At 42.9% G+C, this 22,501-nt stretch overlaps 2 protein-coding genes across 10 annotated transcripts; one reads left to right on the forward strand and one right to left on the reverse strand.

The window, feature by feature from the left end:
* The first annotated feature begins 1,050 nt into the window (after window positions 1-1,050).
* Window positions 1,051-4,371, forward strand: RAMAC (RNA guanine-7 methyltransferase activating subunit). Of its 5 annotated transcripts, XM_057382018.1 has the most exons (4): window positions 1,051-1,108; window positions 2,409-2,583; window positions 3,245-3,441; window positions 3,908-4,371. In XM_057382018.1, the coding sequence occupies exons 2-3, from the start codon at window positions 2,417-2,419 to the stop codon at window positions 3,432-3,434; spliced, it is 357 nt and encodes a 118-aa protein (XP_057238001.1). In that variant the 5' UTR covers window positions 1,051-1,108; window positions 2,409-2,416; the 3' UTR covers window positions 3,435-3,441; window positions 3,908-4,371. The 5 variants fall into 5 exon arrangements, with proteins under 5 accessions (XP_057238001.1, XP_057237998.1, XP_057237999.1 ...); XM_057382015.1 differs by lacking the exon at window positions 3,908-4,371 and having other exon boundaries at window positions 3,245-3,820; XM_057382016.1 differs by lacking the exon at window positions 3,908-4,371 and having other exon boundaries at window positions 1,064-1,118; window positions 3,245-3,821.
* CUNH15orf40 (chromosome unknown C15orf40 homolog) lies at window positions 3,432-22,103 on the reverse strand. Of its 5 annotated transcripts, none has more exons than XR_008966387.1 (7): window positions 21,966-22,102; window positions 21,760-21,886; window positions 20,616-20,743; window positions 19,623-19,752; window positions 9,064-9,239; window positions 6,782-6,851; window positions 3,432-5,994 (listed from the first exon to the last, which is right to left on the reverse strand). XR_008966387.1 is itself a non-coding variant. In XM_057382014.1 (5 exons), exons 1-4 carry the CDS (start codon window positions 22,032-22,034, stop codon window positions 19,660-19,662), a joined length of 375 nt encoding a protein of 124 aa, XP_057237997.1. In that variant the 5' UTR covers window positions 22,035-22,102; the 3' UTR covers window positions 7,168-9,239; window positions 19,623-19,659. The 5 variants fall into 5 exon arrangements, 3 of the variants coding, with proteins under 3 accessions (XP_057237997.1, XP_057237995.1, XP_057237996.1); XR_008966386.1 differs by having other exon boundaries at window positions 6,782-6,984; XM_057382014.1 differs by lacking the exons at window positions 3,432-5,994; window positions 6,782-6,851 and having other exon boundaries at window positions 7,168-9,239; window positions 22,008-22,102.
* Between the last annotated feature and the right edge of the window lie 398 nt (window positions 22,104-22,501).

Below are 22,501 nucleotides of genomic sequence, written 5' to 3' on the forward strand. Positions count from 1 at the left end.
TCGTTTCCTATTCTACAAGGGACAATACACTCCTACTGTAGGTCACACAGGAGAGCAGATTGTAATTATTCCTCTTTATATCAAACAAAGAGCACTTGTTCTGTTCTAATATTTTTGGAGAATTGGATACCACTATTGCCGTTCCTGGGGTATTTTGTTTCAAGTGATTTACCTGATTATCAGTCTCTATAATTTGCTAGTGCCTGCGAGCAACAGAATCTCTAGCAGAGCTTGTAAAAAAACATTGCTTTCTGAAAGAGTCCTATAAAAAACCCATTTCTTACACAGAGCACAAGAAACCGTTTAAAAATCATTGGCTTTAGTGTTGTGGAAACCAGTCAGCATTGCAAAGGCATCGGCGCTGTGGGACCAAGGCAAATGGGGACCGGCAACAGCGGCACCATTTCTGCTGCGGGAAGGTGTTGATGCCACCAGCCCTMACCTCGCCTGTATTAACGGTGACAAGCCTCAAGTTTGGAGGTTCACACATAATTTCACCTGTATGAAGGGTGACAACACTGACCGCTGCCTCCTGCACCAGCTGGGAGAGTAAATGTGTTCTGGAGCAGGGGYCAACACAGAATTATTTCGGTTTACACCGAGTTATTTACCTGCCAAAAAGCTTCACGTCATCTTACTTTCTTCACGTAGCACTCAACACATTCCTAGATTTTTTTTTTAATACCAGAAATACACTTAAATGGCATTATGAACAGCCACAAGCACCACGCTCACTTAACCTTTTTCATTCGGTTAAAASCCAAACGTTTGAGGAGTCGCCTCCTCCAAACCCGCGTGGCAGCGAAGGAAAGCGCCTCTCAACCCTCAGTACCATCGCTGCCAACGCGCTTCGGATCAATCCCCAACCGGGAGGAATCGCTGGTTTCACCCCTGCTCGCCCCGCCCGGACCGCTGTCCCCCGTCCCGTCCCGCCCCGGTGCCCCGTGTCCCGCCCCTGTGTCCCGGTGTCCCGCCCCTGTGTCCCGGTGTCCCGTGTCCCCGTGTCCCCGTGTCCCGCCCCGGCGTCCCGCGTCCCTCCCGGCGCGGGAAGCGGCGGGGCCCGGCCCGGAAGAGGCGGGATCGCGGCGGCGGCGGCGGCTGAGGCGCGGTGAGGGGCGGTGAGGAGCCGTGAGGGGCGGCTGCGGGGGAGGGAGGGAGGCTTTGAGGGAGGAGGGAGCGGGAGCGATCCCTGCTGCCCCCTCAGCGATCCCCGCTGCCCCCTCAGCTGGGCCCGGCCCGTCGTGAGGGGAGGGGGCTCGGGCGGGGCTCTCCGGCGGAGCCAGCCCCCTCCATCGCTCCCTGCTTGGCCTCAGGTGCGGGAGGGTGTCCCCGGTCCCTCGGGATGAGTGGGATATTAACGGGATAAACCGTGAAGGGCAGAAGCCGCAGSGGCGGATCCCCAGGGCAGCGCTACCCCCGCCGCCCTCACCCCGATTGCCACAGACCTTAGCGAAGTTCCTTGGAGATAGCTCGCAATCAAAACTAACGAGGTTAGCTCCTGGCAGAAGGAAGGGTGAGTTATTGCTGCATCCTGCAGGAATGACTCCCACACCTGCCTCGGGGAGGTGTGCGCTGTGTCACCGCCGGGGAACGCTGCCCGGGGCTCTGCAGGCGCAGACACCGAGTGCCTGAGGCTCTGAAGGGAACTGAGGCCGCGGGAGCGCTGTGCTGGGTCACAGAACAAAACAGAACACCCCGCTGACCTTAGGCACGGGCTGCTCGTGGGTGCAGCAGGCAGGAGCCCCACATTTGGATTGATCATTGAGGGTTTATCCTGTTTGGGTCCTGCCAACAAATCTTTGGGAGACAGCACAAGAACTTATTCTGGAAGTCTAGAAGCAGATACCTTAAATGCTCTAAATTACGTGGGGTTTGTTRAAACAGTGGGCTTAAAGCCTTTCTCAGAGTTTGCTGTTAAGGCCAGATTTTGCTGTTGGATGGTACCAGGTAACACATCTGAATGGCAAATACATATGTACAAAAATAAGGAAACTAAGRCCTTACACAAATCCCATCAGACAGGCATATTATGAGGTAATTTAGCATCCTTTTAGGTGCTGACCTTCCCCTGAATCAAGTTATTAACACATAAATTGCTGTGAATAAATCTGATTATTTTGCCTGTCTTGCTGGTTTCTGTAGGCTTTGCATGATATTCTGCCTTAGCAAACTTCAAGTTGATTGTAGTAATGTTTTTCCTGTCAAAAGTGGATAAGGAGTAGATGGGATGCCTGTTCTGAAGTACTTTTTCTCAGATATCTATGCTGTCTGCCCAAAACCCAAAAGCTGTGTTAATCTGAGTGTAGCTTCTCTTTGTCCTTCATTTTTACTGTGTGGATTTTGGTAATTATTACAGTGGGAGTCTTCATACAATGCTAAAGCCACTTCTGTTRTGTTCACGTTTAAAGTTTTCAGAATGACTTCCTTGGCTGAAATGCCCCCAAATTATGAAACGATGTTTGCTCATCGATTCACATCGGATGATGAAGAATTCCAAGAATACCTAAAACGCCCTGCAGATCCCCCTCCTATAGTTGAAGAATGGAGAAACAGATCTGGTGGCAACCAGAGAAACAGAGATCGGTACTGATTTTTCTTTTTAATTGTGGCAATTTCACAAATACAGTTAAATGATCATTTATTTCAGAAGAAATACAGGAGTCTGTTCTGTTCATAGAAGTATTTTCTTGTTACTTCATAGGTAACTATGTTTTAGAGAAATGTAGTCTTCTCTGAAGAGTAATGAGGTTTTAAATTTTCTCTGTATTGATAGGCGAAGTTTTTGCATTGTTTATAGTACTACATTATTGGCTTTTTAGTAAAGAATGAGCTGGAACTASTGAATCCATTGCCCTGGGGTTTGTTACTGCTCAGCCAGGAACATTTTTCCAGAGGGGAAGAGATCTCTGCAAAACTAAGCAGCCTATCTTATGCTGGTTGATAACTGGTAGGAAGATGTGCAAAGGAACAAGCTAATAGTGTGATTATCTATTGCTAGCTGTCCAGAAAACATTTCACTGGAAGCTAAATGTTTGCTGTACTTTTTAAGATAACCCTGTATTTCTTTTACTCAGTACAAGAGACAGTAAAATCAATCATCCAATCTAGCAAGTACAGTGTTACCTGCCAAAGCAAAATACTTGGAGTTATTTCTTCATGAAAACTGCCAAATATGAGTTCGTTATCATTCATCTATTTAGGTTTGATAATTTGTGTCAGACTTTGAAGTATCTTTTCATTGCAGGTTCCAGGATGGCAGATATTTCAGAGGGGACAGATACAACTGGCAAGGTGACTACAGATCTAACCAGAGGCCAGAARGAGGATGGGGTAACAACTACCAGCAGCACAGACAAGGACAGTCCTACTCCTCCCACTACGGACAGTATGGCTACAACTCCTACAACCCGGGGCCTCGTTACCATCCCTACTGATATCCTTGTGGGTTGACAATCCTGTCGTGCTGTGGAACAAATTCAGTTAGCTTTTCATTCCCTTATTTTTTCCRCAGCTTTATAGATAACCGAAGAATCACAGTCCATTGCTGTTTTTCTGTAGTGGGAAACAAGCAAGGGAACTCCTTTTATGAATAATAAAAGCATATTGCATGGAGTTTGTTTAGAGTCTGTAGATTTTAGATTAAATTTCTATAATCTCATTCTTTTGTCTGAATATGTACAAKTACCCATATTTTCTTCCWTCACTGAGATTTCTTTCTTAMATTTTAGGAACCAAAACAGGTGAGGGGAGGATAGCTGTGGTTTGCAGCCTGTAGGAGGGGCACATTGCCTTAAGATAGTTCTTTTTGAAAATAACATACTGTAGTATGTTATAATAACATAATGTAGTGTCTTTCTGTGGAGAGAATTTCAGAATTTCTTAGTTTGGCTTTTGTTTTGAATTTCAGATGCCTTAAGACTGAGAAGAGAGATCCTATTACTGAAATATTTTGTGGGATCTGCATGGTGTCTCTTGACTCAATGGCTTCAATGCATTTGCAGTACTCCTCTTAAAACRTGATCTAAAAGTTGGATTAAAAATAAGTAGCTAAATATGTATCTCTTGTAGCAGTTCAATGATATACAAATTTTACCTGAGAAGTAAYATCAAATTTAGATTAATCTGTGTCATCTTCAAATAAATTTGGTGTGTATGTAAGAAATTTTGGAATTCCCATTTCACTAAAGCTGTAAAACTTTGATGCTACTGTAGTTTGTATGAAATATTTTGTGCATGTTATAGAAGAAAAAAGCTATGATCGGTACTGGTCTGTACTWTTTTCTGTATGGGAAAATAGCATAAGCAGTGCAGTGTTACTGAGTTTTTAGAATTTAAGATCTATGGGATTTTTTAGAGTATTCACACAATAAAAGTATAGTTCACATATAAGGATGTTTGTGAGTCTTTGTGAAATGTGCTTTTGAAACATTCAGGATTGCACCWTTGTCTGTCAGCCAGCAGCTGAACTAGGAGATGGATTCACAGATAAGTGTTAATACTGGACAGCTGTTGGGCCTAAGTGAGAAGAATGGCATAGTCAGCTGCARTCAGAAGGATGAGACACACTGAAATTAATTAGAAGTCTGGAGTGTTAATCCACTATCCACATTCTGCKCTAACAGGGTCAGAGTTCTCCGTTTCCCCATTTATGTGATCAGCTAATTTGTATCGAGGGAGCAGTGYGTGTGTTGGTACTTGACATTTTCTTCAGCTGCTGTACAGAAACAGGGCCCCATCCCTGCTGACTGCTGTAAAAGTCATGGCATTATGTGATAAGGAGCATGAATTAGCAACTTGATTTAAAGACAAAGTACAGAAATCAAAAGCAGAGGCCCCCAGCTCATCAGATCTCTTTAGCCCTCAAGGGTGTTTACTGCTGACCCTAAAACAGTCACTGAATGTGGCTTTTACATAATCTGTGATACTCACGTGTCTTCCCCTACCTGCTAAGTATTTGTTTTCTGCTTTTCATATAATACTGTTAGCTCTGATACAGGTTTTAATACCCCACTCCCTGAAGCATTTGCCTTGAATTAATTTMAAAATCTTTTCACAAGAGGTTTGCTTTTCCTCTAAGGAATTCTACTGGATGAAAGGCACTCTTTTGAACCCTCATTAACACAGTGGAGCCTTTACAAAGGGAGACAGAAGATCATGCAAAGTTCTTACTTCTGCTCTGTGGAGAGCCTGCAAGTTGGTACCCTTGAGTGGAACTCGTTTTTAAAGCAGAATCCTGTGCAAGGTGCCAAACAGCCCAGATTCCTGCCTGCAGGAAGGGAGAGAGTGCATCTCTTCCTGCAAAGAGCCTGACACTGCCAGCTCTGCCACGGAAGTCAGGCTGTGCCAGGATAATCTTCTTGCTCACCATCTGCAGTAGCATCTCAGGTTGAAATGAAACCCAGCAGAAGGAACAGATTTGTTTCATCTGTTGCCTTTCSTCAAGCCCAATAATGATTTTATTATTTTGATTATCTTTCAGTAAGTGAATAAAGAGTCCTAGAAAGGTTTAGSTTGGAAGGGACCTCAAACATCATTTAGTCCCAAACCCCTGCTGTACCTYCCACAGAACAGRTTACTCAAYGCCTCATCCAACCTGGCCTTGAACACTTCCAGGGATGAGGCATCCACARCTTCTCKGGRCATCGTGTGCCAGGGTCTCACCACCCTTGCAGGAAAGAATTTCTTCCTAACAGCACCTAAACTTYCCTCTTCCCTTTGAAGCCATCCCCTTGTCCTGTCACTACAGGTCCTTGTTAAAGTCCCTCTCCAGCTCTCCTGCAGCCCCTGAAGATCCTGGAAGGTGCTCCAAGGTCTCCCCAGGTTCTTCTCCAGGCTGAACATCCCCAGCTCTCTCAGCCTGTCTTCATGACAGTGTGGTGAATCCCACTTCGCTGGCAGTGCAGAAAAGCATTAAAAAAAAAAAAAAAAAAAAAAAAGCCAGGTGGTGTAGTATTGCAGAAAATGGCAAATCCAACCTCCAACATTGTGGGTGAACTGTAGAAGAAGACAGATCAGGATGGTCTAGGTGGACCCTGTATTATCTACAAAACTTTTCAGTGGAATAATTATGGAAAGATTCTTATTTGGGGAGGTGGGGGGAGAGGAATATATTGCTAAATAAATGCATGATTTGCACCAGACAGGAAGATAAATAAAATTCAAAATATATTACCTCAATTTCCATTTAGGTGATTTGGTATTTATGATAAAGTCCAGTTTACTGTCAAACTAAATAAAACCAATATTGCCTGCAATTACAGTTTTGCATTACAGTGTGTTACAGATGATAAACCTGAAACTGGGTAACTTTAATATTTGCAACTTTAAACACTACAGAAAATGTTTGSTTTAACTATGTTGGAGATTGCAGGGTAAATATTAAAATTCAGTGTCTGGAATTTGACTTTAAGAGATCTCTTTCATCTGACATTTGCTCAGACATCATTATTGCYATGAATAAAGCAAAGATAAGTGTTATGTATTAAAAAATGACTGCCACRTTACCGAGAGTGGGAATGTGCAGTTCTGAATAGGGCTTTGCAGCAGTTCTCAATCCATTCCTGAGCACATACAGCAATTTTGCATGGATTGTTAATTGATTGTGAAGAATAATAATGCTAAATTACAGGTGCTGTGGCAAATAACTAAGAAAAATCAATAGCTTTTATACAATTTCTTAACCAGCATTTTAAAAAATGTTAAAGGCTTTCAAATCATGGTTAAGCCCTAAAACTTGAATGCAAAAGAACATGCACAGTAAAAAAAAAAAAAACCAACTTACTGGGATTTGTGAGATCCAGTTTTTTAAGTTTTCACTGCTATTCAACCTCTTTTTCATCCTGTCTGTGCAGCTGGAACAGGAATGTGCAGATGTGCTTTKAAAGGTTAGTTAGAAGCTGAACTACTCTCAAGAAGCTCTCTAATGGAGAATCAGACYGGGGAGACAAATGTCATTTGTGATACAAATATTATCAACATTCAACCCTGGAACAAGAAAGATACTTAATCTACTGTTTAAATATATTTTAATATATTGCAGCAGTTATACATTTGAATGTATTTTAACTCATACTATTAAGATGCTAAWAAATATTCTGCTTAACCAAGAAATATGTTCACATTTGCTTCTTATATGGAGATGTCGAAAGGGAAAAGCTTTTGTATCAAATTAAAGAGAAGGTTTTTTCTGCCACCACCTCTATTCCTTAGGTAAAACAAMAATCTCTGCATTACACAACTCTGGGGAAATTTTCTGTCTGGTCCAACTGTGCTGTCTACCACTTTCTCTAAGTGACAAACAAGGAACACGAAGCAAGAAGGAGGAGAAAACAGGACTGCACCTTACAGCAGCTACTGACCACCTTGGGAGCAATTGGGCAAAACTGCATCTCCTGTCTTTCATTCGCCACCCGGGAAAAATCGCTACAAACTGTCTCCTTGTCCTGAATGTTAGAAGAGAGCATTTCACCCTGCCTGAATTATGCACAGCACTGATACTCCAGTGCCCAGGAGCTAAGCAAGATTATAGGGCAGATCAGGTTTCCCTGAAAGCACCTGGGAAAATGCAGCTGATTGGAGACACAGAGAGGTAAAACCAGAGATCAAAGCTGAGCCCAGTGGCTCCAGCACTGSCAGCAGAGTCAGTGGCAGCCGTGCTGTGGTGGTGCACAGAGATCTTGCCTCTCAAGAGGCTTCTTTTTTGATTAGGCCCTGCAGGCTGGAATGTATTTTTGTGTTTACCATGGCCTATATTTTTCTTCAGAAAGCCTGGACTGCACTTAGTGGTTGTCAGTCCTCATTTGCTTGTGTGAAACAGCGATGCCAAMGTGTTATTTCTGTATGGCTCAGTCCTGACTGAATGCCCTGCCCTGGTAAAATTCACATTTATTACAAGAGGTGGTGAAAATTGCTAATACCTATGTTTTACCCTCAGTCTGACAAACACACAACAGGATAAATCATATCACCATCCTCGATGCATAATTTCTGTGTTATTTGTGACCAGTGTGAAAACAAATGAATATTATCTTCATGCTAACACAGAGATATCTTTTTTTTTTTTTAATCAAATCATACTTCAGCAGCTGGCCTTTTCTCCCCAAGTATGGGCTGCCTTTTATTTTGGGTTTTTTTGTAGTATATTGTATAATTCAAACTTTGCTTCATTAATAAAAGATGTCTCAACAAGGATCAAAACTGATTCTGCTCATTGCCCAAAGTAAAATAAAAACCTTATCTGTTCAAGAAATGAGTTAAAGTAATAAAAATAACTTAGTTATTTGTTATATAACTACAAAAATAACGCTCAATCTTGTACATGGTAAAGCCAATCCTCAAGGATTCAAGCAGAATCTTCACATTGAAACATGTTACATGTTAAAAGAATGATTAAGACACCATGCTTTTTCAATGTTCTTGATCTGTGTGAGGAAAGACAATTCAGTATTTATACACCCACATAAATTAAATACTTAAGATTATAATCAGTACTGCTGAGGTAAAAGTTAAAAGCCCAGTTATATTGTAAGACATTTCACACAGCTTTTGGCCAGGTTTAGCATGATCAGAAAGTGGATGTTTTTTGWCCAAAGTCATGTCTGAAGTTTGTTTCTGAAGAAATGCTTGAAATGATACATTTTTCTAATAAAAATGTGCTCAAGAAAAACAAAATTACAGTAATAATTGCCAAAAGCAACCATCCCCAAATGATTACATACACTTTTTACGTAACAAGAAAATTATTTTTTCCACAGCAAAGGCCTGGTTTTCAGTCTTTGTGTCATCTTGATTTATGAAGGCCACTGAGACCTAAACTAAAGTACATTTAAGAATACTGCTTCAGTGGTTTGAATGGTATGAGCATTTAAACACATAAAAACCTCTGGGGCTCAGTGCAGGAGCTCTGTGGGGACACAKATTGTTCCCAGATAAGCCCACATTATCATTTAAAGGCACACACATGAAGCACACAGTCTGAAATGAGCTGAGGGAGCACAAAGCTGGGGTACACATATGCTCCTTTAAACCCAGCTTAACTCCTGTAAGAATGCAAAGGAGCTTTACCTTTATTGCCAACATGAGCAAATGCTGTTTCTCCAGCCCTGGGGCTCAGAAGGGCTGATTTGGGGTTTTTCATGTTCCCAGAGCAGATGGCAGTGAAGGTGCTGATCCAGCCCTGGCAGTGAAGGGCAGGAGATGGCTGAGCTGAAGGATTGTCCATGGCTGTTTCCTCAGATATCCTGCAAAGGAGAGCAAGTGCTGAGATTTCATTGCTGCTCATCAAGGGACCTCTATGACCCACCACAGCCTGSGGGGAGGGAAACAAAAACCAAAAACTAACCCAAAAAACCCTTAACAACGAAACAAAATAAATTCCTTCCTGCACAGACTGCAGGGAGCTCCCCATCCCAGCTGAAGCTGGCAGAACACAGAAGCTGGAAGCAGYTAAAGCAGCTGGCTCATTACACTGGCACAGTTCAAATCCTTAAGTAAGGTGGACAGATCCAAGGGACAATACACAAATCACTATTTATCACATATCCTGMGTCTGGGTAAATCCAATTGAACAATCTCTTTAGACCTTGACAGTGGGATTTCAGTTTTTAGAGACAAAATGGATTTAGTGCTAGATAATAAAGGCTAAGCCTAATCTTCTCTCCACACCTGCATTAGACATATTCTTACTACTGACCTAAAAATGTTTTTAAAATCTGATACTGTTTTTACTTTTGCCTTCCTATCACTACACAGGCACCAGRCCATTTATTTCAGATCTAGCTGTTTATTTTCTAGTAAGTTCCTCATATTCTGAGCTCTTCTGAAGACAAGAACTCTTAAAGCCACATTTAAAATCTAAAAAGACAATTTTGCCACAGTTCCAGTCATTCTTCCAGAACTAAAAAGAAAGTGAAAAGGATGTTTTCAAAAATAGAACCAGACACGTGTGTTACGTGCTCAGCTACAAATTACATTTAATGCTTYTGTGTCTCAGCTTCCATCCATAAAACTGTGATTCTCTGCCCTGTTTTCCTCCTCTGTGCTCTGCACTTTGGCTACAAAACCTGCCAGGCAGGGCTACTCCATATAAAGCATAGAATGGTGCATAACTCTCAGCTGGGATCTGTATGTCCCAACACAATGTACTAGAAACATTCTGGGGAGAAAATKAATTTGTTTGTTGATTTAAATTGTYTTTAACTAAACCTAAAGATACTATGAAAGCAGCGACTTGTTTTAAATAGTGTCATTATGTCACTCCACAGTTATATAGCATATTTATATATATAGGATTCTTTARCCTAGGAACCTCTCAAAGCTAGACCTGCACTAAACACTAAGTGATTCTAATCCTRTGGGTATAGCAAAGAAGACCTTAAAAAATAAAAGTAGCATTAAAAAAAGCCTCATTGTAGCTGAGGGGTGGGCAGTCCAACACTGAATTATACAGAGGTGAATTACAAACGAGGGGGCAATCTACTCCAACCAGATTCCACATCAATAAAACTTGTGACAGTTACTGTATTGAACGTGCTATTCATGTATATTTAATTGATTTTATAAACATTCTCACGCACACCATCCAGTCCCAGCAGGGGTGAGCAAAATTCCAGCTTTAAAAGTATTACAGTGTCTGCTTTTTAAAAAAACCTCAAGTAGATGCAAAAATGTTAATGCAATGACATAGTTACACATCTGAGTTTCAAAAAASTTAAAAGTGAAAATGCTCTTTGTACCTACAGCAAAAGAAAAGAAAATGCAGTGGTGAGGGGAGGAATGGATGAGTCAGCTGCAATGGAGGAGGGGATGTATAGGTGAAGGAAAAAGGTGATAAATCAGCCATTGCCACAGAACCCTCCTWTCAGAAATAAAGTCTTGTTCTGGAGGAGTCTACTGAGAGGTCAGTGTCTTTAGTAGCTGAGAAGATGAAATCATATAACTGAAGAAAAATAAAAATCTATTTAAAAGTCATTTGTGATTGATAAGAACTGGAAGACAAAGATGGCATCACAGACTGTTGGCAAGAGAATTTCTCCATATGGCATCTATTTGTCATTAATGCTCTGGGGGAGGATCCCAGACATCCCAGCAGGTCCTGTCGTGACTGTGGATTCCAAGCTGTCCACACACTCAGTGCTCCCTGGCTGAAGGCCACTKTTGCTGCACATAATGCAACAGGAACACGGGCTGATGAACAGCTCTGTCTCCTTCCACCACACTCCCATACTTTGTATGGGGTTTGTAAAAGTGGAAACTGCCCCTAACCATACCAGCCAAGACAYGGCTCAGAAAACCTTCTCAGATCCATCACATTTTCTGCTACTAGCATAGAAACTTCAGGGATTTCCTCTTTGAAGCCCTGGAGCTCATTGCCAATTCCTTCTCTCAACAACAGCTCAAGCCTGAGAGCTCTTCCTGCACTCYATTGTTTATCATCAGCCATGGACTGGTTATTTTGGGACAGCTTCATTGTGGAACAGTTCGTGGCACTGACCTCACTGTATTTGTGTCTGCAACACTTGGGATAAAAGCAGCCTATTCAGAGACAGCAGCTGAGTTCAGGATCCTTACAGCACCTACTGAAATCTCCATGGAGCACCCCTACCATTGCTTGCCAGAAACAAGAGGAGTTTAATATGACCATCTCAGTAAACTACACTAGAGTTCCTCAGTTTCAAAAGCTGAGAGGAGCTTATTAAACAAAAGACAATTACTGTAGGTAATAAAAACCACTTTCACCTCACTAGGATTTGTCTGGGTTAACACAGATGGGGTGGAGAAMACTACAGACCTGAAAACAAGAAAAGGTCCAAAGAGCAGAATTTATTTGAATTCCTATGGATTAAGCTRCTACACGAACCATATTTTTTTCTATGAGCATAACTGATATAAATATATAGGAGCTGTSAGTCCTCTGCAGCATGCTGCTAACCTAAACAAATGTTGGAATGCATGAAGGATCTCGTGGCTGTAACATCTGCACTCGGGGAGGGGAACATAAACCAAAGGTCATATACTTAAGAAACAATTAAAATAGGTATTTTAATTTTCATTTGTAACTTTCTAAGAGGTTTCAAATTTATATGGCTTTAAATAATAATGATTTTGACAAAAACCATATTTTTCCTCTGTGAAAGGTATTAACAGGTAATAGAAAAGCTCAAGGAAAATGAAGTCCCATTTTTCACATTTGTGATGAAGCAAACCTGACTGACAGTGGGAGGGGTATTTCTCATGCCCAGCCTGTCCTCCCCTTGGACGCTGTGCTCCAGTTTGGACTGGAAGCACTGTGTGTCAGAGGATCATTAACAGGTCATGGATATCATCTCTGTCAGCACTGCCACAGCCCAGAGACACTGTGGGCACTCAGGGCCCGATGTACACACAAAGCACACACTGAACTACACTACAGACATTTGTTTTTCCCAGAACAGATCCATCCCAAAGCAAGGGCAGGCAATGGCCCCAGAGCTGCTCAAGGCTCCTTGGAGCTGCTCTATCCCAACACAAAACACAGAACCTACAGACACCTGTGCCCTGAGGAACTCTGCCACCAAAGTTACCCCAGCAGTTCAATTCCTGCTTTCCAGATGGAACTGCTCTTATCCCTTGGATTACACAAAGTTCCCAGCACAGGAGTGACAGGAGCTTTACACTGTGAACACATCATGAAAGGAGACCTGGAGACAAATCCCACCGTGCACAAATCACGATGTGGGGACTGGATATTATCTCATGGAGCAAMGGTCTGGGTCATAGAGCCATCTCCCCTTCTGCTTCCACATCCACACACTCCAAGAGAACACTGACTGCACAGATCTATAAAACAATCACATTGCATGGTGACASGTACAGACATACATGGAAGAATTGCTTTCTTCACACTTATCTTCCTCTCTCTGGGCTCTAAATGCAGTATCTCTGACAACTACTGCACKGTTAAAAATACAGGAAACTAATTATTGAAACTGAATTCATTTCTGTTTCGTTTTTCCCACATAAACCTGTCTTTTACATGGCACTCTTGGCTCCTAGCATTTCGGAAATCATTTTAGGTGCCTCTTTTTTTCATAAGAGAGGCAATGCAATRCCTGTAGCACTGAAGAAAACTGAGCAAGATATTCATCTCCTTCCAGGAGTCTCATGGTCCACTCTTAAATCTTTTTCCATTACTATTTAATGGTATTATAATTACTGTTAGTCTCCAGTGTTCAGAATAATCACAAAACAAATACAACCTTGATTATGCTCATATTATTATTTGTATTACAGGGGCAACAAGAGATKTTGAGCTTTGCCAAAGGAACAGAGGAATGTGCATCTCCAAGAACCCCCATCTAATCTAGAATGAGAATTTGTAGATTATTGCAWACAGAAAAAAACTGAAGAAAAAGGGTAAAACACAGAGGGAGGTTGCTATACCTAGTAAATGCTCTTATTTTCTTTAGAAGTGCAACATCTTTCCTTTGAAAAGATTCTATCCTTCATGTAAATGSACATATAATAAGACATACAGGATAGGCAGCAATTGGCTCAAACATTATTGTTTAGGAGAAATTCTTCTCTGAAATCCTTAAATATAGTTATCTCCTCTGCTGCCAAGCCAGCGTTCATGACAGTCTGGAGAGCTTATTCTCTGCTGCCAAACCTGCCTCCAGTCACACTTTTTTGTTGCAACTAAGAAGTCACAGATTTGTTTATCCTCTAAAACTGTGGGCTGTATTTATCCTCTAAAACCCAACAAGTGTGTAGAGTAGACCAAAGGCTCCTTTGTGGAGAAAGAGTTTAATCTGGAAGACAGACAGACGGGTGTCTCCTCTGCTCACAGACAGCAGAGCAAAGGAAAAGAGTGTTTGTGAGAGAGTGAATCAAACACTTATCAAGTGAGTCAGTTAATCAGAAAACCTGATTTAACCATTCCCAAGTGATTTCACTTAAACTGTGAAGTCTCATCCTCTTTTGGTATTTGCCCTTTTTCTGACAGTGACAATCCATGCAGCAGAGGGGCCAGGTCTGAGATTCAGAGATGAAAGGGGTGCCAATRATGGGTATGGATTTCTCTAAGTTCATATTTACCTTTAATTAGAGTCTTAACACTTTTCTGCCACAGAAGAGCACGACTCATATTTTGAAATATTTTGTAATAGAACCCAGTGCTCTCTTTCCCTGCAGAGCCAGCTCACCATATCCACCACCYTGACTGAGCATTTGTGGCAGCAGCTCCCCAGTGCCAAGGGCTGAGCTGAGCTCAGGGTGCCCACTCAGCACCAGAACCTGTGGGACATCTCAGCTCTCTGGACAAAGCTCTGCAGGTAACACAAGAGCTGGGAGCTGCACTGGGGTCAGGGAGATGTGCCAGCCTCTCCCAGCAATTACCAGGAGTTATTCCTTCCTTGCTGTCAGGGGTAATAGCTCTGCCACCAACACAGAAAAATATCAGCAAGATGTAGCTGCCTTTGTAGAATCAATGCACTTAAATAAGATGGGAAGGCAGAAYAGATGAACAACTTAGGAGCAGCTCACCAACTTTTTCACCTGAGTTTGTATTTTAGCCCACACAACTGTCAACAACAACCACATCAACAGATGCTCTTTTTATATTGCACATCAGTGGCCCTCCCATGAACCTATCATTTTAGAAGATGAATCTTTCCTGTCTGAAAATTTCAGATTGGCAGGACTCAGGAGTCACACTAAGAGGGCCATAGGTAATATCTCTTTCCCACCTAAATTCACAGATTGCCAGTAAGAAATAACTGTGAAACTCATATTGCAAATGATGAGATTTACAGTCTTTGAAAAYGTGACAGATTTTTTCCCCATTCTGACTTGAGTGCTGAACAGCAGAGGAGGTGCTATAAAACACCTAGAGTCTATCACACCCTCTATTCTGTGTATCTTCCTTCCCAGCWGAGTTTAGAAGGACATGCAGGACAAGCCTGCAAAGCCCATAAACCATGAAAATTTGCTCCTAGCCCAATTAATTAACCTCTGATTAACAAAATTATTCCGTTCCTCCCCCTCATGTTTTATTTTCTTCATTTTATGATTCGAGAAGAGAACCTATTATGCAAACCCAGGAACCAAACAAGGCCTGTTTCTTCAGAGAGTCTGATCAAGGTAACATTGGATAATCACAGGGCAAAGCCTAAAACCCAATCTGAGAGTAGCTAAAACCTGAAAATGAGCTAACAGGAATTGCTTATTTATGTCTGGAAGTTCACTTATGTAAAACCTGGAGTACTTCACTAAATTCCTCCTCAGGCAAAAAGATCAAGTAGGCTCACTGAAGTGAGCAGGAATTATATGCAGCTGAGAAACCAAAGGTTTTCTATACATTTCCTGTGTAGGTGTTCCTACCTTACAGCAAGATCAGTGAAAAAAAAAAGAATTTCAAATTCAGATTTGCAAGGGCAGCCCCATGAAGCTGGCAAAATGGCAGGCCCTGCTGTTACACATTCTTTCTGTCTTCTGTTGCTATACATAAAATGTACATCAACATGTCCTCTGACATGCTTACTTTGCTTGTTTTTCTGTATTTAGGATTTCTATACTTTTCAGACTGCTGAAAATAGTGTTTAATTAGATCTTACACCTTCTCTGCTTTTACACACAAAGGTACCTGACTCCTGAAAGACAGGCCTTGCCTTGCAGCCACCATTTAACAACAGCTATTGTCAAATTAATGTTTTCAGGTGTTCTATTTTCACATTTATCTTCTGCCAGAAATACTGCCTGGCATGATATTAAATAAAGAAAAAAAATATTCTAGCTAATATGTGACAGCAATCACAGCAAACAGAAGTCATACACTTTGAGAACGTCATTATAAGCTGATCATCTTTTAAAAATATTTGACAAAAAGCTCCTGGGTCTACTTTAGCAGCTGAACCTGAACTCAGCGAGGAAGTGACTGAACAGAATCAGACATTCTCATTAAGTAAAATTAGCCAAGTGCAATTTGCCTGGCTGGTTCCTTCTATGCATTAGCATTTATATTCAGTCAGTGACGCGCTTAATCAGGTTCTTCGAACAAAAAGGAAAAATCTCCGCAAAACCCRTAAACCTATCAGGTTTATTAGCAACAGTTTGCACTTCCATTGTAAAAAGGCAGTTAAGAAACTRAAGAAAATTGTCTGTTCAGAAGTGTATCTGAGCAGCTCCCAGCAATCTTTGCTCTAGCAGGAACAWGACCTCAAGTATGTGCTGTTGATTGCCATCACATTGACTGGAGACAAAGGGAGATGTTTCATCAAAGGGCAAATGCCAGGAGGCTACAAAGAGCTGCCACAGGGCCTCACTGGAAGGGACAGCYCTGCCCTCTGATTACAAAGATTGTAGCACAAGGTCTTTTCCMTCTCTCCATAAAGAATGCATCTCAAAGAGCTGTCAGGCCCAAAAAACAGAAAAAGAAATGCAGTGGCATCCAAGGAGATAAGAGCCAGCAACAATGCTGATGTGCCAAACACAGAGCAGAAAGAACCCCAAAGCCTGATGTGCCAAACACAGAGCAGAAACAACCCCAGAGAGCCTGGTCCTGCTGGAGGGCACACCTGGAACAAAAGCAGCAGAACTGAGGGTGAGAGGCAGCAAAAGGGCCCAGAGGTGGCAGGAAGGTGCATGAGAGGTGATACYTCCATCAAATGTAACCCCACAGACCTTCTAAACATCAGAAAGGAAGCAAAAAAAACTTGGTAGATTTTAAGACAAGCCATGGAAAGCAGAACTGGTGAATAAAAAAAAAAGGTTCCACACAAATAGCTTGTTTTATAAAATTCAATGTCAATGAATTTCTATTACTTGGCAATACCCTGTCAGACAGCTGGGCACAAAGTATGCCCAACACATGCTGAGAGCTTTGAAATTTGTTAAAAACTCTGCCTCAGTGCATCCTGGTTTGCAAAGCACTATAGCAACAAAAGCTGGCCAAAGGCACAGCGTTGCTGCAGCATTCCCATGTGCACTGCACACCTACGAGGTACTAGAAAAACAGCACCCTAGTGACAATCAGCCCAGAATTACAGTTTGTAACCCCAGTCATTTTCTTAAGGCAGACAGCTTGCTTTATCTGGGCAGCACAAAATGAGGCTTTGACCCTCTGCTGTTTTTCTTCCTTGGGTCCATGGCTAACTGCTCTCTTTACAGTACGTTTCTATAGTGACCAAATGCTCAGCTGATACTCAATATATTTCCCTTTTCACCTGCCATACTTCAAATTTGGAAACTCAGATTGTTATCTAAACAATATTCCAAAATCTTGCCCTCAGGCTGAGGTAAATGGCATGGTGGAGACTTCATCACTCTAACTTCCCCAGCTCTTGCAAGAACAAACAAATTCAGCATTTACAGATGAAAGAAAATTTATCACAGCTCAGTAACAATTACTTGAGAAGCCAATAAATAAGGGACCGGGAAGAAACAAATTCCCAGTATCTCAGAGTAGTACCAGACTCCTCCTTTCAGGCAAGCATTTCATTTCTTCAGCAGCTTTTTGACTGTTTGTTGTGCTTCATCTGGATTAGGAGCATTTTGCCTCGAGTGCAGCCCCTTCCTAGGGAGTACCAAGCAGGACAGGTTTTACAGGAGGATAAAGCTCTGTGATCCCCAAAGGAGACAGGGGAGCCCATTTTCAAACCAGTCAATTTGGCAATGAATCATYCTCCCAAGATAAAGACTAAAAACATTAAGAGGGGAAGACAGTAGATAGAAGTAATGCAGAAAAAAAAAAAATTAAAAATCAGCTGGCTTGAGTTTTACACATGCAAATAAACATCATGAGAGGCGAAATAAGAATGAGATGTGAATACTGTGCAGGAAGATCAGGTGTATCTGTCTTCCTGGAAGCTGGAAGCAGGAAGATATTAAACTGTGCTTTCTGCTAAATTGCTGCTGCCAGTTATTGACAAAGTTGTCAATTATCCAGGATTATTYAGACTGATGATACCTGAAGAAATGAAGATTTAGAAACACTTGGGACTAAAAGGAGAGATAGGAATGCTCTGCAGATGATAAATGGAGTGGGTTAAAAGAAAAAGAGCAAAGAGGCCAGTTTCAGAGGGTATATAAATACCCCTAATTAGCATATTACACTACTATAATGAAACCTACTTTCAAAGTTGGATTTTGGAAAATAAATGCAACTGAGTGGATGAAAGACTAGGACCCTTCTACGCCATAAGACTGGCATAAAATTTATTCAGATAACTTCTATTTTGCTAATGTTTAAATAATTATACTTACRAATAGCACTGACTGCCTAGGTCTGCAGTAAGATATTATGTCACCATTAGACAGATTTTACTGAAATTGGTCAGCCCATGCATTAGGGAAAGAGAACAGTGTTTGATTTCAATAGTTCAGTAATCATGCAGCTTAATGCACATGGATAAAGCAGGTTCCAACATGTAAAAGTTATGCAGAACTGGCACCACCATGTTTTTAAATTGGTCCAAGAATAAGAATTTATTTTAAGCGTGGATTTGTAAAGTGTTTTGAAATTCTTGCAAGAAGCTGCTTACCATATCACAAAGTTCTGTTCTATTAAAAACACACCCTGCTGGAGTAAGAGATATTTAGAGATATTTGCTATAACAATTTTTTCAACAGAATGGAAGATATTTCACTGTGTTCATAAGAGAACAAAGTGACCTCTGATCTCTGAAGCATGATAAGTAGAGTTCAGCCTTCTTCTAATCAAACCTGAAACTGAAATATAGTTGCCTGTTTTGTTTCAGACTTCTTCTGTTCTACAAATGATTCTGCTCTGTTCTTAGGGTTTGGAATAACACTAATTTTTAGACCAAGGAAAGATTGTAAAAAAAAGGCTGTTTAAGAGCAGTATTCTATTAAGACACCTCTAGGAAAAATCCTTTTCCTTTGTTAAAAATATAAACACAAAATTTGATAATATTTTTGCCCCTTTTATTAAAAACAGTCATTACAGGTGACATACAATTTGCAAAGACATATATGATTATATCTCTACTTTTAAGGAAACTATTTACAAACTAYTACAAAGTAACCCCAGGTGTGCAATTACCGGATTCTGCACTGGTTTTTCATACTGAAAACTTCTGGTTTTCTTTCAGTTGTCCACGTGATTCTAATTTTTGCTTGCCTGTGTGATCAACAACAGCACATTGGCTTCAAATACATTTATTTTAGACGTCTGTAAGCACCCACAGTGTAAAGCTGCTCACAGTAACTGCTGTAGGATATCAGACAGCAGTCTCCTTTATGTCTCTGCCATCCAGACTCGTCCTTTTGTACCACTTTTCACAGGGAAGGCTGTCACTCCAAGCCATTCACTTTGTTAACCAATGTTACACTACGAAATGCTTAGTGTGCTTCACTAAGAAAAAAGTTTTCTAAATCATTTATTTAAGGACCAGGGAAGAGGATAAATCTTACCCAGAGGAAATTCTCCAGAGCAGAAGTCTGTAGCAGCAGAAGGAGACACAGAGCCTCAGTAAAGACAAWTTTTTCTAAGCAAACCTACAGAAGAACTTCAACTACACAGCAGCTCTATTAACAGGGGGGAAGGGGGAAAGMAGTGTCCTTCCACAGTCATCACCCACATTCTCAACAGCACTACCTCAGGTAAAAGAGAATATCAGTCCATGTACCATGATCCATTGTCCCATTTCCTGCTCTGGTTTCAGGTCAACTGGAAGCTTCTTTTTTCAGTTTTTCTAAAATCTCATCTGGTGTYGTTGATACCAAAATCTTCACCACTTTGTCACGTGATTTACCTCCCTGGTTTAGACAAACACACAAAACCCCAWCTTTCAGAGAGTCACCCTTTCAGGCAAGAAAACAGTGCTATTTATAAAACATTGATAAACAAATCAAGCACTTTGCCCATGTTTCAGGAAAAACAGGACTCAAATATTTTCATCTCTATTTTYTGACAACACAGTGCCATTCCTTGGTCAACATACCATTTACTACTGCTCTTTAAAAGAGTTCTTCAACTACTCCATTAAACCAACAGATAAAAAAAAAAAAGCACCATTTTTCATTGTGCTTTTTGCTCATAAACTATAAATGAAAATGTCTGGGAAGACTGACTTCAAGTACAATGAATTAATAAAACAAATTATTTATTCAGTGCAATGAATAAAACAAAGAGTTTCCGCTCACCTGTCAAAGTCAAGACATGTAAATTTTAATAAAGAGAAACTCTTGAGGCCCAGCTACAACCCATTTGCTTACATATGCTCTTGCTTATTTATGACAGTTAAATGACAGAACTTTTTGACTCAAATGCACAAGTTAATTCTTTTAAAGTGAGAAGTTACGAATAAAATGCACATTCTCTGTAAAATACGAATTTTGTGAATGCATTTGACATGAAAACAAGAAAATCTTTGACAAACACAGAAAAAACAAACTACAGAAATTTGCAAAACATTATCACAACAYTCTGATTAAAAGATCTCAAGATCAGCCATAGTTCTTCCTACACTAAGTTTGTTCTCAATGAGTCAGCCCATTAACTCAACTAAACTTAATTTTAAGTATCTTTCAGACTGAACCTGTAGCAGATCCTGTACTCAGTGTGTAAGTTTCAAAACCTTGAACTTCAGTGGGGCAAAACTGAAAGAAAGAGGAAGTACCTTGTCTAGAATAACATCACTCTTCTTCACTTGTAGCACCTTAGAGAGGTAACGACACAGCTCTGCATTGGCCTCCCCTTCCGATGGAGGTGCAGCAATAGCTACACCTACTGCCTCAGCYGTCACATCTGCAACAAACAGTTTGAGACTTTTATGCTCAAAACATTCAAAATATCTCGTCATTATTTCCTAAAAATGAATGCTTATGCTTTCAAAAGCATTTTAACTTAAAACCTAATAAAGGTATAGAAGAGCAGGKGATGACATTTTCCCATTTCATAATCTCCCTGGACTCCCAGTACAATCAAATACAAACTCCTGACACTACAGCAGTGAAGCCTTGGTGCTGCAGCAGAGCACAGCAGTGAGACACCAACCTTCTCACCCCGGGGCACCGTTCTGAGCTCCTGCCCAGTGCCCACTGCTGCAGGTGCTGTCCCCTTGTCCTGCCCAGTGCCCACTGCTGCAGGTGCTGTCCCCTTGTCCTGCCCAGTGCCCACTGCTGCAGGTGCTGTCCCCTTGTCATGCCCAGTGCCCACTGCTGCAGGTGCTGTCCCCTTGTCCTGTGCAGTGCCCACTGCTGCAGGTGCTGTCCCCTTGTCCTGTGCAGTGCCCACCCGTTGCAGGTGCTGTCCCGCTTGTCCGGCCCAGTGCCCACCTACTGCAGGTGCTGTCCCACTTGTCCTCTCCAGTGCCCACCCGCTGCAGGTGCTGTCCCCTTGTCCTGCCCAGTGCCCACTGCTGCAGGGGCTGTCCCGCTTGGCACAGTCCCAGGACACCAATGGGGCTATCCCCGAAAAGGAGCAGTGGGCTCACAGTTACAGTGTCAGGAACCTCCCAGCTCCACAACGCGTGCAGCCCCAGCCCAGGGCTGTAGAGGGGGAACGCATTTTATCAGATCGAACTTCTCTGGCTCTAATAAAGCCGCACAGACTCTTGAGACAGTCTACACTAAAGCACATGGCAAAGTGAAGGGTTTAGGATCAGCATTTCCTCTGTGCTCACCGCGCCACCCAGTGCTGCCCACGGGAAACGCGAACGAGCTAGTGCCCAAAGCCGAACTTGCTGCGGTTTCCCGGTGGATTTTGTGGATTCCCACCTGTTCCGCAGGGTGCAGCGATGTGCCCCGGCCCCACACACCCACCTGTGACAGCGCTGCAGCGGGCACCGGGCTTGGCWCGCACCGCCACCCTCACGGAGCCATCGCCCGCCGCCACCACCGGTCCCGCGGCGGCGCCCGGCTCGCCGGGGCCCTTGGCGGCTGCTTTTCCCTGAAACAGAGCAACAGGCGCGGTCAGTGAGGGCAACACCCGGCCCTGCCCGCTTCCCCTCTCCCGGCCCTGCCCGCACCTTCCCGGGCATGGCCCCGCCGCTCCCCGCCGCCAATCGCACCCGCAGGAGCCCGGGGAYGCGGGGCATGGCCGGGAGAGYGCTTCCGGCAGGGCCAAGGAACCGCCCCGGGGAGCGTGCGCGCTGCGGAACGGCTGGACCCGGGCTACCGGCGRCRGCTCCGSTAYGSYACAGCCCGGCCCCGGGGAGCSTGCGCGCTGCGGMACGGCTGGACCCGGGCTACCGGCGGCGGCTCCGGTATGGTACAGCCCGGCCCCGGGGAGCCTGCGCGCTGCGGCACGGCCGGGCAGGGCTACCGGGGACAGCTCCGCTACGGCACAGCCCGGCCCCGGGGAGCCTTCGCGCTGCGGCACGGCCGGGCAGAGCCGGGCTACCGGCGGCCGCTACGGTACAGCCCCGGCTCCCGGCGGGAGCTCCGGCACAGCCCAGCCCCGGGCTCCGGCGGCAGCTCCGGTACGGCCCTGCCCAGCCCCGGGCTCCCAGTGCCCGCTCCGGCCCTGCCCGGGCCCTCATSCCCGTCTCGGAACAGCCCCGCT

The sequence above is a fragment of the Malurus melanocephalus genome, unplaced genomic scaffold (genome assembly GCF_030028575.1).
Source record: "Malurus melanocephalus ecotype Western Australia unplaced genomic scaffold, MMel_1.1 scaffold_547, whole genome shotgun sequence".
In the NCBI taxonomy this organism is placed as follows: domain Eukaryota; kingdom Metazoa; phylum Chordata; class Aves; order Passeriformes; family Maluridae; genus Malurus; species Malurus melanocephalus.